Here is a 14173-nt window from a genome sequence, read left to right on the forward strand (position 1 = left end):
AAGTGACCGCCTATTGAGTCATTTAAAAACTTAGAAAAATTTATGTGAAAAGGGACAATGCATACATGGATTTTTTTATATATATTTTTTTTATTCACCTGTTGTGCAAATTCCACAATTATGGACTTGGTGCGCTCTTCAAATTCATCCTTTGTGTTCTTCTTTTGTTTCTTTAAGGTAGCAGAGACATCAGTCTCTGGACTTTTCTTCCAGTCATACAACCTATCAATCTGACAAAGAGCAGCAGTATTCGTAAGATGTGAAATATTTCAAAATCCTGAACATTCGATTTAGAAACCAAATAAACGTAGCTAAAAAGGAGATTTTTGTATAACTTACCAGTAAAATCTCTCTCGCTCTTCATTGGGAGACACAGAAACCGTGGTATAGCTATGTCCTCTAGGAGGCGTTGACACTAGATAAAGCTGTTAGCTCCTCCCCTGGCAGCTATACCCCCTCCAGCCTGGAGAGAGAGCTTCAGTTTGTGAGAAGCAGTAGGAGAAGCAAGTAAACCAACGAAAAAACATGGAACACCAACCAAGCCAAAAGACCCAACAGGGTCCTAACCAGCAACTGCCACACTGTGGCCGAACGACAATACTGGGTGGGTGCTGTGTCCCCCAATGAAGAGCGAGAAAGAGATTTTACTGGTAAGTTATACAAAAATCTCCTTTTCTCGCCCATATTCATTGGGGGACACAGAAACCGTGGGACGTTCAAGAGCAGTCCACGGGAGGGAAAAAAACCACAGACCCATGGAAGCAAGCATCCCTGCTGGTAGCTAAGAAACTGCCGCCTGCAAGACCTTGCGGGCTAAGCAGCTGCCGCCGATGCATAAGAATACACCTGGAAAAACTTTGTGAATGTGTGTAAGGAGGACCGGTAGCCGCGTTACACAACTGCGCAGCCGAGGCACGATGCCTCAGAGCCCAAGAAGCGTCCACCGCTCAATGGAGCGAGCCGTGACATCTAAGGGCGGAACCCCGCACCGGTGCGGAAGGTACAGCATTTGCAGACCGAATCCATCGTGCAATTGCCACCTCCAAGGCCGCCAATCCTTTACATGCAAACTCCGGATGACAAAAGAGGGGTTCCGTACGCGGTAAGGGACTGGAGGCTGCCAATAATAATCAGAGCCTTGACGTCAATGACGTAACTCCCTTCCCTAGGGAGTGAAGGAGAGGAACAGTGAAGGAAGGAATTTCTACTCTGATGTGGAAGACAGAGACCACCTTCGGGAGAAAAAGGGAATGGGCCGGAGAACCGCCTTACTCTTGCGAAGACCCAGGAAGGTTCTCTGCAAGAGAGCATCCCCACCTCGAACACCCGTCTGATGGATGTGAGAGCCACAAGAAAAAAACACCTTCTAGGACAGGAGCCGGAGAGATATCTCCCCAAGGGCTCAAAGGGAGAAGACTTGCTAGGTGAGAGAACTATATTCAGATCCCAAGGCGGTAAAGGACGGTACTGAGGAACTGTATGTGCCACTCCCTGAAGGAAAGTTTCCAGGGAAACCAGAGGACGATGGAAGCTGCCCCAGGATAGAAGCGCCAACACCTGAGCCAGCAAGAAAACTAAGGGCTAAACGAAGGTCCAACCCCGATTGTAGAAAGGATAGGACCGTGGAGAGAGAAAAAACGGAGTGAGGGAATGTCCCGGCTTTCATAGAAGCCCAGGAGGACCGCCAGGTCCTATAATAGATCCTGGGCGGTGCAGGCGCCCCGGCCTGAATCATAGTGCGGATGACGTCCGCCAAAAAAAACTTCCTCCACCTCAGGATGACAGTTTTAATAGCCATGCCGTCAACCAAGACCCAAATGCCGATGCAAGACGGACTCTGAAAGAAGGTCGTCTCTGAGTAGCAGCAACAAGGGACATCTCCTGGAAGGAGAACGAGGTCGGCGTACCACGAGTGACGGGGCCAATCCGGAGCGACTAGGATTTGTCGGAATACCCTCCATCTGATCCTCCGTAGAACCTTCGGTAGGAGAGAAGAAACACCCAAGGAGGGAGAACTCCCGCCATGGAGATGTCAGGGCATCCATGTCGTATGCTTCCGGAGCTCCTGCTCGGGAGAGAATGTGGGGAGCTTTCGTGTAGATGCCGTTAGCACACCCACACCCATGGAAGGAGTCCCCATAGAAGGAGGGATGTGGAGGGCGCCACAGCCCACCAGTCAGGACCGGAGCGTGTCTGGAATGGAAGGCCACCAAAAGAATACCCCGTGCAATGCAGATGAGGGAAGGTAGTAACATAGGAACTACCAAGGCATGTGGGGTGTCAGAACCATGATCCAGAGGAGGAAAAGGACAGGGGAAGAATAGGCTAGTCCAAGCCCATTTCCCATCTGAGACTGGCGCTATACAGAAGTAGCCAAGGATTAAGTGGCTGCGCAAAAAACTCTGCCTGAGGAGGAAGCCAGGCAAGGGGCGGGTCACACTGTATTGCTAGCCGCATACCCCAGCAGAAGAGGGGGCCACCTGCAAAGGCCAGTGCTAGAAGAGTCCATCACCTGACGAAAGAGCTGAACAGACAGAACCCAAGTATGTAGTGGTAACACAATACCGCTCCCACAGTAGTAGCCAGCGCTTGCCCTGTCAGCGCAAAAACTGGGAGGAAAGGCATGAGACTATCCGTAGAAGCCACGTACCATACTGCCCCAGTTTAAGTAGAGCAACCTTAACTAACTCTACCTGGAACGGCGCTGAACAGGAGCAACTGCCACGCTGGTGCCAGGGTAGGGCCCCCACCTGAGGGGATGTCCCACTGCAGCGACCACGAACTCGAGCATTAGCGAAAGGCTGCACCTGTGGAGGAGAACATGCTGTAGCTGCTACCAGAGTGCCAGCATAACCACTTTCCCAGAGGAGGAGAAGTGGTGGATAGAGAATAGTCAGTGAAGCACTTGACTCGCTGGAAAGTACTGACCATATATGTGCAATGGTGTACGCACTACTACTGATGCGGACAATATCATGACCGACTGGAACAATGGAGGCCCATGGAGATGGGAGTCTCTAGGACACAAGTGATGCTAGTAAATCCCCTGAGAAGACAGAGGAGTTCTAATCATGGCCAAAACCAGCACCAAAAGAACACAATGAGGAATAGCCACTGTATCCACTGGCAGCACTCATATAGTACTAGAGTAAGAGTACCGGGCACCGTCGAGTACAGACTGTTGAATTGCTGTATCTGAAGATGTTCAGATATTCCCCTGCTAGTGGATCACTTGCGAAAGGGGGTAAGGCAGGCAGGAAGCACAGTGATGGAAGGATAGCGCGACAGTCGGACCGTATCCAATGGTGGTGCAATTACCCTACCTATGGAAGGTGGAATGCGTACGGAGTACTTAAGCCAGTGGTAGGGAAAATACCACACCTAAGAAGGGGGGTTAATGCCCACGGCGAGAACTAGTGCATATGGCGAGTCCTGTACCCAGTGGGAGTGCAATTAGCACCTAAGTAAGGGGGTAATGCATACAGCACACCTTGTAACCCGTGATAATGTCATCCCTATGGAAGGAGCTAATGAATACAGCAGGTACTGAACCCAGTGGAGATGCAATTCCGCCACCTACAGAAGGGGGAATGCATACGTCCAGCACTGAAATCAGTGTTCTTGTACTTAGTCCACCTATGGCAGGGGACAATGTATAAGGTCAGTACTGTATCCCAAGTAGTGCAATTACTCCGCAAAGGAAGGGGTTAATGCCTACGACAAGTGCTGCTGGCCACCGTAGACGCAATCTTAGGAGATTGCTTCGGATTTAGGTCAGGGTCTGAATCAGTGATTCTCCTCCCCCCCTCCCTCGGACGGACCCGCTCCTGTGAGAGAGGGTGCGCCCGAGTGTGACCCGGGGAGGAAGGGAGGGGGTGTGGAGATATCTGAGAAGATGACCTGCTGTGGTCCGCTAGCGCGCAGGTCTACCCGTCAGAATACCGCCCCTGGCAGTTGCAGACTGCGCAGGTGGGGACTTATCAACCAAACAACCCAGGGAGTGGAATGGGAATTCTAGAGGTCTGTCCACCGTATCGTGCAGGCGGTGCATCAGCTGTCCTTCACGGATCTGCGAAGGTGGGGAATTATCAACCAAACGACCCAGAGGGTGGATTGGGAATACTTCAGCTGTCCTTCACGGATCTGCGAAGGTGGAGAATTATCAACCAAACGACCCTGGAGGGCGGATTGGGAACTATGAGAAGTCCCCCTTGTCCGATATGACACGGGCCCAGCGTGATACCACCAGACAGGGTAGTCCTGCAGTAGAGAGGGCAGAGGAGGGGGAACCGTATGGCGCACATCTGTTTTATTTATTTATTTATTTATTTTATATACCAAGGTGCCGGCCTCAAAGGCACCAGAGGCAGGAAGGGGTTAAGTTTTTCCCCATTACAAAACCTGCACTAGAGCAGATCCCCAGATATGCCCGCCTAGAGGTGGCCGCAGAAAGAGTTAAGGCCAGTTGAGGACCGGGGACGGAGCTCAGCATGTTTCTGGGGAGGCGGAGTGTGGCGGGAATAATTCGCGCCAGAGAGGCCCAATACCCATATAATATACTAATAAAATACAAGGTTTATTACAGTAAAGCAAAGAAAGCCGCTCTAGAGAAAATGTCCTTTTTTAGACAATTTGGACATGAAAACAGAGAAAGAAGAAAAGGCAAAATTAGACCAGGCGTCTCCATGGATATCACATTCAGCATGGAAAATGTCTGCGCACAGATGACTATAGGTCTGCTAGTACTGAAGTTGAGCCTCAGGGGAGCTGGAAATGGCCTCAGGGCATGAAGACCATTACCAAGAGTGAGGGAGGGCTAGGAGGGTTAACATACTCACCTAGTACCGTGTACTCACCTCTCTTCTCTTTCCTGTCGCTATCTTCACCCCTCCTCTGGTCCAGCAGGGTCACCCCTTCAGCTACTGGCACCGTAGTGGCAGGACGCTGGAAAAGGGGGGCTTGGATGGGTGACCCCTTGGCTGGCGGGATGCAGGGGAGCGAGGCTGCCCTGGTCCACCTTGTCTTCTGTAGGGGAGGCAGCAGTGCGGGTGACTGGCACTGGCGCAACTCGACCCCGGGAGAACAGGGAGGTGAGGCGTCCACTGTTTTCCCATCTGAAAAGAAGGAAAAAAATAAACTAAAATAAAAAATCTTCAGGAGATCCCTGCAGAGCAGGGAGGTCTTGCCTCATATTGACACTAGAAAAAACTGGAGCTCTCTCTCCAGGCTGGAGGAGCTAACAGCTTTATCTAGTGTCAACGCCTCCTAGAGGACATAGCTATACCCACGGTTTCTGTGTCCCCCAATGAATATGGGCGAGAAAAGAAAAAGATTCTTACCTTGTTTAGCGCTACAATAAAAGGACACTTCTTAGTCTTCAGCAAGTTTAATGACTCGATTGTCTGTGGCTCCAATCCATGCATGATATCAACTACCAGGATGGCAATGTCACATAGAGAACTTCCACGGTTCCTCAGGTTACTTGAAATTTAGAAAACAATATATTGAGAATTAATACTGTAACCCTGTTACAATATGACCTATAGGCATGCACAAAGTAAGCGAGCCACAGAAAACTTTTCAGACAGAAAACAGGTATGTGAGACAACCGGCAATATAGAGCAGAACCAGAAACACTGGGATTTTAAAGGTATTGGTCCATCTCAGACTTTGATAGCATATCACTAGAATATCCAATCAAATTCAGATAGGTGCAGGTCCCATCTCTGGGACCTGCTCCTCTCTCCAGAACAGGACCCCTGAAGTAAATGAGAGCACACTGTACACATGGAGGTGCTCTTCATTCACTGCTATGGGAGTTCCAAAAATAGCCAAGCTTTTTTCAGTAGTCCCAGAGTGGTGAATGTAGAGCACAGTGCACATGCATGGCCACTTCTCCACTCTTCTCTATGGGACTGCCGGTAAAAGCCGAGCCAGCTGGTTTGGCTACTTTTAAGAACTCCCATAGTGGTGAATAGAGGGTGGCTGTACTAGTGTGATGCACTCTTTCTCTTTGGGTGGACCCTTCTGTAGATAGGAGCAGGTCCCTGAGCTGGGACCCACACTTATGTTACATTGATAGCATATCCAAGGCATATGCCATTAATGTCTCAGATGAGACAACCCCTTTAAGGGGTCGTAAGAGGTTAGATTTGTCTGCTTTCTTACAGAAAGTGTCCCATGGGCTGTGTCTGATACTGCAGTTCACTTTTCAGGAAGAAAAAGGGGCATATAGGGTACAGCTTAGATCTTTCAGTACAACATGATCATTAATCTTATCTAAGCTGGAGGGAATGACAATTTAGAGGAAACTTGGAAATGGTTAGCAAGATGATACCTGAAAGACTCGTGACCCGGTGTATCAATAATGAGCATTCCTGGAATCTTGATGGTCTCCCGATCAAACTGAAGATAACATTTAGAAAATAATTGATTACAGATTGCGTATTGTTCATTATAGATCTCATAGGGTCCCATAGCAAAACTTAACATTAGGCCCCCAGCCCACTAAGTTTCCCAGTATGCGTTTGGGATATGTTCCCAGGCAACACAGAATGCAAAGTGTGACTCTCCAGATTTCTGGTGTATGTACGATATTTTATTACATGAGAAATACACGTACAAAAAAGAAGAAACTAGGCGCCACTCACCAAAAAGTGGATGTTCTTTATTCCAGATGCCATAAACATTCACCAATACAGGCATGGGGCGGATAAACAAACAGCGCAGGCAAGTAGCGAACAATCTGATGCGATTACGTCACTTTTATGCGCCACTTCATCTGTGCGGAACACATTGATTCCGTCACAGACAAACCGGCCAAATACATATATCATAACAATGTGCAAAATAAAACAAACTACTAAGATATACAGTTGCAAGAAAAAATATGTGAACCCTTTGGAATGATATGGATTTCTGCACAAATTGGTCATAAAATGTGATCTGATCTTTATCTAAGTCACAACAATAGACAATCACAGTCTGCTTAAACTAATAACACACAAAGAATTAAATGTTACCATGTTGTTATTGAACACACCATGTAAACATTCACAGTGCAGGTGGAAAAAGTATGTGAACCCTTGGATTTAATAACTGGTGGAACCTCCTTTGGCAGCAATAACTTCAACCAAATGTTTCCTGTAGTTGCAGATCAGACGTGCACAACGTGCGGATAAGGACAGAGGATTAGAACATATATGTCCCTATTCTTGCCCTTAAAGAGACTGCTCAGCCCAGAGATGCACCTTAAAGGTAGGTGCACTCTGTCCACGTTCCTGGGCTTACCTGTCCTTATATAGTCCTATCAGTTTGACACGACATACAATGGCCCAACACGTTTCCTATTACAGATAAAGGTTCATCAGGGGACTAAAAGCATCAGTATGGTAATAGGTTGCAATATACAGAGTAAACATAAATAAACATGACTGGAGCAACCCAGACAAGAAAACATCTGACGAGGTAAGAGGCGTTAAGCCTCTAAAATGAAGTACTTATTCACAATGTGTGGACACTTAAATACACTTGATATCAGTCCACCACATATTAGATAGTGTTAGCAACAATTTTTGACAATGCAAAGCAACTTAGCTGATTCAGATGGATAGCGTGTTGGTCCAGTCCTCTCACAGAGGGGGGCTCCAGGGGGCAAAGTAACAGCTTCATTTTTCCAAGGGAATGGACTCATTTAAATGATGGAATCCTGGGCGGGCCTCAACCAGATTTGTCAGCTCCACACATAGATCCGCCCCCATGGTCTCATGATCGCAAATTGCCACTAACATTGGGTGGCAGTCCAATACTGACTTCCCCTATTATCCCTAATAAATTATCCACAGACATTATGCGCCCCAGGCCTCACCTGGAAGCGCGTCTCTCCGCCCTACTGTCCTCCACACCTCTCTCTGAACCACCATAGATGAAACCAAGATGGCGGTGCGTTCCACCTATATCCACCGTGGAATGTGTAGTAATGTGGGGAAAACCAAGAGGGCTGGGCGTTCAACGTACAACAATCGTGGAACGCATAGGTCCGAGGCCAGCTGGAGACTAGGGGCACTAGATAACACAATCTGGGCGCGCTGCCCGCATCTCCGGAGGAATGAATGGCGGATTCACTTCACCCCCTACCACAATATAAAGGGGGAAATAGTAAAGATAAAAGGGGACACCATAATAGAATCTATTTATAATAGGACAATACTTGAACACACTTATTAAATAGATGACAATATATATAACCGTATAAATGCTCATTCTATACTGCATTACTGAATACAACTAAATGTGTAGCTACAAGAGGGCGGGGGAATTAGCATCAGTTTTGTTACCAATTCATTACAGTTGGCATGAATCAGGACATTATATATAGGGAAGAAATAGCAAACAAAATGCTGATGGTCCAATAAAGACACGTGAGAGAACTCTCCCTTGACAAAACGCATCACTATGCAATTATAATGAATATAAATACTCAATTACCCATCAGATAGAAGACAGTTTTTATATAGTGAAAAAATAACGCTTCATGCGTAGATATTCATGTCTGTCAGAGAAAAGAGGTGAAGCTATTAAGTACAGATCAGGGGCAACCCATCAGATATAACAAGAGAAGGTAAGTCTCTCATTCAATCCCCTGGGTGACTGAGACCGGAACCTATAAATCCAGTCCGTTTCTTTTTGGAGGATTCTACGGTTCCAGTCACCTTTCTTGGGGGAGGGTCTTATCAGTTCCAATGCCGAGAAAGATAATGACCTAAGGTCTCCATTATGACTTCCCACATGTGATTTGCCAAGGGAGTGTTGTTCTTTATCTTGATGTCATTTACATGCTCAAGGATACGACCGCGAAATTCTCTGAATGTTTTCCCCACATAATCCAAGGGACAGGAGCACTAACAGATGTACACTACCCCTTTGCTCCTGCAATTGAGAAAATCCCCTTACGGTATAAATTCTATTTGTGGCTGAACATACATTGACTTTTGAATTCCTAACATAACGACAGGCCGAGCATGTCCCACACCGGTAAGTACCCAATGGTTTCCTGTCTAACCATGTCCCAGTTGGAACTGGACATGAGAAGTAGCTGTGGACCAATCAGTCTCGTAAACATCTACCACGTCTGAATGTGATACTTAGGTGGTGTAATAAAACATCAGCCACGTCTGGATCCATCAGGAGGATTGGTTAATATTTCTTAAGTATCTCCCTCACCCTCCGATTCTAAACATCGAAAGTGGAGACAATCCTGATGACCCCCTTGGGATCTAGTTCCTTAGGGACCAAAAGAGTATTCCGTTCCCGTGACTCAGCATTCTAGAAGGCATTACTAGGGACCTGCTGGGAATATCCTCTCGCCCTAAAGCAGTCATGAAGCTTTCTTGATTCGCAATAAAAACTCTGGGTCTGAACAGTTTCACTTCATTCGCAAATACTGGCCACGAGGTATCTTTTTTTTTTTAGGTTCGTGGGATGGTAACTTCCCCAGTGAAGTAAATTATTTGTGGTGGTGGTCTTCCTGAAGGTGGTTGTGACTAATCTGTCCATCTCCTTGGCAACTCTGACATCTAGAAACGGTAATGTGTCTGGATGAAACTCAAAGAAAAATGCCAGACCAATCTCATTCGTATTCAACATCCAGACAAATGATTTGAATTCATCCAGGTTACCATTCCAGATAACAAAGACATAGCCAGAAGACAATTTTGTCACACCACCATGATTGAATATCAGGAAAGACCACAGTATCCTCCCACAAGCCCAGGAGGAGATTAGCATAAGTGGGGGGCACACAGGCTCCCTATAGCAGTCCCCCTGAGCTGGTGGAAGAAGCGCGAATCAAATAAAAAAATAATTATGTGTCAGGACGAATTCCAGGAGAGTCAACACAAATTCATTATGGGCATGATAACAGACTGCCCTGGTCTTTAAAAACTCTGCTACTGCCATAAGTCCTTTCGAATGAGGAATTGAACTACATAATGATTCTGAAGAAAATAAATTGGTTGGTCCAGCTTGTATTCGTGGTAATCCAAAGGCTTTATTCAATATTCAATAAAATCCAGGTACAGGAATGCAGGTCTACATGTTTCGGGCACAATACAATATGAGTAAGGGCTAAGATTGTATTGTGCCCGAAACATGTAGACCTGCATTCCTGTACCTGGATTTTATTGAATATTGAATAAAGCCTTTGGATTACCACGAATACAAGCTGGACCAACCAATTTATTTTCTTCATACTTATATTTCTCCTATTTCGGGTGAAGGAGCCGGTCCGTGCTATACCAGTGGAATCCCTGGCAGGTGAGAGCTGCTCAAACCTCTGATTTTTACATACATAATGATTCTACATCAATGCTCGCAAGGGAGCATGATGGTTCTAAATTGATAGTTTCAATTTTCCTTAAAAAGTCCATTGTGTCCCTTGTAAATGAGGGGAGGGCCGACACAAAACACTTTAAAATCTTATTGATATAGATACCACTATTATGGGTACTCGAGTTCACCCCAGATACAATAGGGTGACTCTTCAAGGGAGATAACCCCTTATGGATCTTTGGTAATCCATACAATGTGGCTATCTGGGGTGAATTCTGCCTCAGGTAGCGGTATTCCACCTCATTGATGACACCTTTTTTGAGACCTCCATTAAGATACATATACTTTTACAGAAATACTCCAAGACCATTTTTGTCATTCAGTCCCAGAAGGCCCCATAGCTCCAGAGCGCATAATCCATTTTGCTTTTTTCCTTAGGAGGGTGCGATGTCTATCTCCCCCTTGTGGCAGACTGCACACTCTCTCACTATCTTTATCTTGCATATCTAAATATGTATATTCAGTGGAGAATCCCTTTGTGTCCTATATACAGCTCTAAGATTTATAGATTATGTAATTATGATTTGGTCGGGCACAGAGCTTCTGTTCAGGGAGTTCGTGAAATATCTCAATACAGGGAATAAAATGAATATGAGGTTCACCCATAATTTTGGAGGCTCCAAATTAGAATTTTTGGACGTTTTGGTATTGGTAAAAGATAGTGACTTGGTCACTGAGGGCTACCGAAACCAATTCACTTCTACATTTCTCCAGTTATCCCCCGGATAGTGTAAAAAGAGCAGTCCCATATGGACAGTTTATTAGATTAATAAGGATTAACGGCACGGAGGAGAGTTTTGAATGAGGCCATGCAGAAGGCTTCATCTTTGGACCGAAGTGTGTCGACATCAGGAAGCACAAATGTTAGGGAGAGAAAGGACAAATCAGAAACGTTTCGTTTTCTCCTTTAAATATAGTCCAATGGCAGATCAGATTAAGAAAGTGATGAGAAAATTGGGATATAGTGGAAAGGAACGATAGTTTAAAAGAGATCAGAGGGTCTAAACCATTAGTAGCCTTCAGAAGTCACACTTTGAAAGATAGGTTTGGTTAGGAGTCGTTTTGTGGAACCAATATGATATATGGTTAAAAGACTGGGTACCTACAGGAAACCACAGGTGTGGTAATTGTTCCTACTGTAAGTACAATCCCTAATGGAATTTACTGTTTTTTGGTGGCTTACATCACAAAGTAAATACCTGGATAACTTGCAAAAGTAAATATGTAGTGTACCTCTTATTGTGTGTCTGTGGTAGGTTTTACATAGGAAAAACCATTAGGAGCCTTGGTGAGAGATTTAGTGAAAATGTTAACTCAATTGTTACAGGGAAAGGTTGTCCACGACTAATGGAACATGTGAATCTGAGCATGATGGTAATAGTAAGGTGTTGAGGTTTGCAGAAATTGAGATTGTGCGCAGTCTGCCACAAGGGGGAGATAGACATCGCACCCTCCTAAGGAAGGAAGCAAAATGGATTATGACCTCCAGAGTCCCCCTGGGACTGAATGACAAATGATCTTGTAGTATTTCTGTAAAAGTATATGTATCTTTGCTGTTTGTTTTATTTTGCACATTGTTGGAATATATATGTATTTGGCCGGTTCGTCTGTGACGGAATCAATGTGTGGCGCATAAGGGTATTTTCACACTTGCGGCAGGACAGATCCGACAGGCTCTTCACCCTGACGGATTCGTCCTTCCGCTATTTCGACGCCGGACTAAAAGTCCTGCATGTCCGACTTTTTAGTCCGGCGGCATCTCACCGCGAACTGCGCCGGAGCTCCGCCCCATGTCCATTATAGTCAATGGGGACGGAGCGGTAGTCCGGCTGCACGGCGAAATAGCGGAAGGACGGATCCGACAGGGTAAACAGCCTGTCGGATCCATCCTGCCGCAAGTGTGAAAGTAGCCTAAAAGTGACATAATCACGTCAGAATGTTAGTGGCCCGAGGAAGCGCTAAAGCGCAAAATGGCCAATCGCCACGAGCTACTTGCCTGCACCGTTTGTTTGTCCGCCCCATGCCTGTATCAGTGAATGTTTATGGCATCTGGAATAAAGAACATCCAATTTTTGATGAGTGCCACCTGGTTGTTTCTTCTTTGTTGCACATTTGAAAGACTTCGAGGCAGAAGCACCGCCACGAGTGGTAGAGCAGACCCGGTGTTGGGAGATCTGGTTTTGTTAAAGAAAGGGAAAGAAAGCAGTGCCACCCCTTCTGTGGTCTGGAACTTTAACACATGTATCACATGTAATAAAAAAGGCGCCGTTCATCTCACCCATTTTATCAGAAAAAGTGGAACAGGTGCTTCATAAATACGGCACTTATTCTGAACAGCAAATTTTTCAATGTATTTACATCAGACAAGTACATAAATCTGCTTCCCTTCACACAGTATTATTAGAAAACTGCCTTCCTGCAGCCAGCACTAGAGCTCACTGCAGAGAAATTCATACAGTTACTATTAATGTTAATGGAAGCTGTACATTTCTTTGTGCTGAGCTCCCACAGTGGTGGTGGTCTGAAAATGCAGTGAATCTGCCAGGAACAGAAGAATTTCAGTGTCGAGCAGCCCCAAGCCCCATAGCAGTGGCATGGTCTGCGTCCATAGTAAGCAAGCCACTGGCAGCCACAAAGTGATGTAATACTTACATTTTTAACCATTTTTGTCTGTTCTTTTACAGCATCCAAGGGGACATTGGTGGCACCAATCTGCTGAGTGATACCTCCAGCTTCACCGTCTTGTACATTAGTATGACGCAACTACAGAGTTCAAAGAAACAAAGCAAACAATACATCAGTGTGCAAATGTGCCCATAATAGGACATTGTTTTAATGGGAGATTCCAAAAGGACAAAAATAAATAAAAATAATGACTTCATCTAAGCAGAGTATAGTAGAAGTTTACAGTCTATTTCATCCTCGCCATATTCCCTCTACTGTACTACTCCCTTACTTGCTGCTTGTTATTTGTAGCTTAAAGTTATTTTTCTTGAGCCTTGCAGTCACAGCTATGGAAAAAACTCTGGACTTTATTTTTAACAATAGCAGACAAAGAAAACATGGGTTAAAGGCGGAGGACATCTTCACAACAATTTTTTTTTTATTGAATTGCATCTACTATGTTCTAAAAATTATTTTGTAATTGGGTTTTTCCGCAATTTTAATACTGATGGTCTATCCTCAGGATAGGTCATCAAAATCTGATCAGTGGGGGTTTGATACCTTGCACCCCCACCCATCAGCTGTACTGCAGTTGTGTCGGAACTACACAGCTCTGTCTATTGTACAGTGAATGGGAGCAGTGCTGCAGTAACCAGCTCTGTCTACCACACAATGGACAGAGCGGTGTAGTTTGGTGCTGACTACCAGCGCTACTGCAGAAAAGCTGATAGTTGGAGGTGCGGGGTGTCTGACCCTTGGCAATCAAATATTGGTTACCTATTCTTAGAATAGGCCACCAATATTAAAATCCTGGAAAAGCCCTTTAGGATCATGCTGCCTGCTGATCTAATTTCTGATACCCAGTCCTAAATTAAAGGAAACCTGTCATCAGATGGGCACTATAACTAATTACATGCTGCGGCTGCTCTCATTGTTCTGTACATATCCCTAATTGTTGCTAGTTTCTAATCAGCAGCTGAGTCTTAGGCTACTTTCACATTCGCGTTTGGTGCGGATCCGTCATGGATCTGCACAAACGCTTCCGTTCAGATAATACAACCGCATGCATCCGTTCACAACGGATCCGTTTGTATTATCTGTAACATAGCCAAAACAGATC

At 45.5% G+C, this 14173-nt stretch overlaps 1 protein-coding gene across 4 annotated transcripts in view; it reads right to left on the minus strand.

The window, feature by feature from the left end:
* Positions 1-14173, minus strand: part of EIF5B (eukaryotic translation initiation factor 5B) — a 115903-nt gene that overhangs the window by 29058 nt on the left and 72672 nt on the right. For all 4 annotated transcript variants that reach the window (XM_040425097.1, XM_040425096.1, XM_040425095.1 and 1 more), the window contains 4 exons: positions 13042-13152; positions 6338-6405; positions 5340-5481; positions 99-230 (listed from right to left, as the gene is read on the minus strand). In XM_040425097.1, coding sequence (XP_040281031.1) covers positions 99-230; positions 5340-5481; positions 6338-6405; positions 13042-13152 — 453 coding nt within the window. The remainder of the gene's footprint in view (positions 1-98; positions 231-5339; positions 5482-6337; positions 6406-13041; positions 13153-14173) is intronic.

Source organism: Bufo bufo, chromosome 3 (genome assembly GCF_905171765.1).
Source record: "Bufo bufo chromosome 3, aBufBuf1.1, whole genome shotgun sequence".
In the NCBI taxonomy this organism is placed as follows: Eukaryota; Metazoa; Chordata; class Amphibia; order Anura; family Bufonidae; genus Bufo; species Bufo bufo.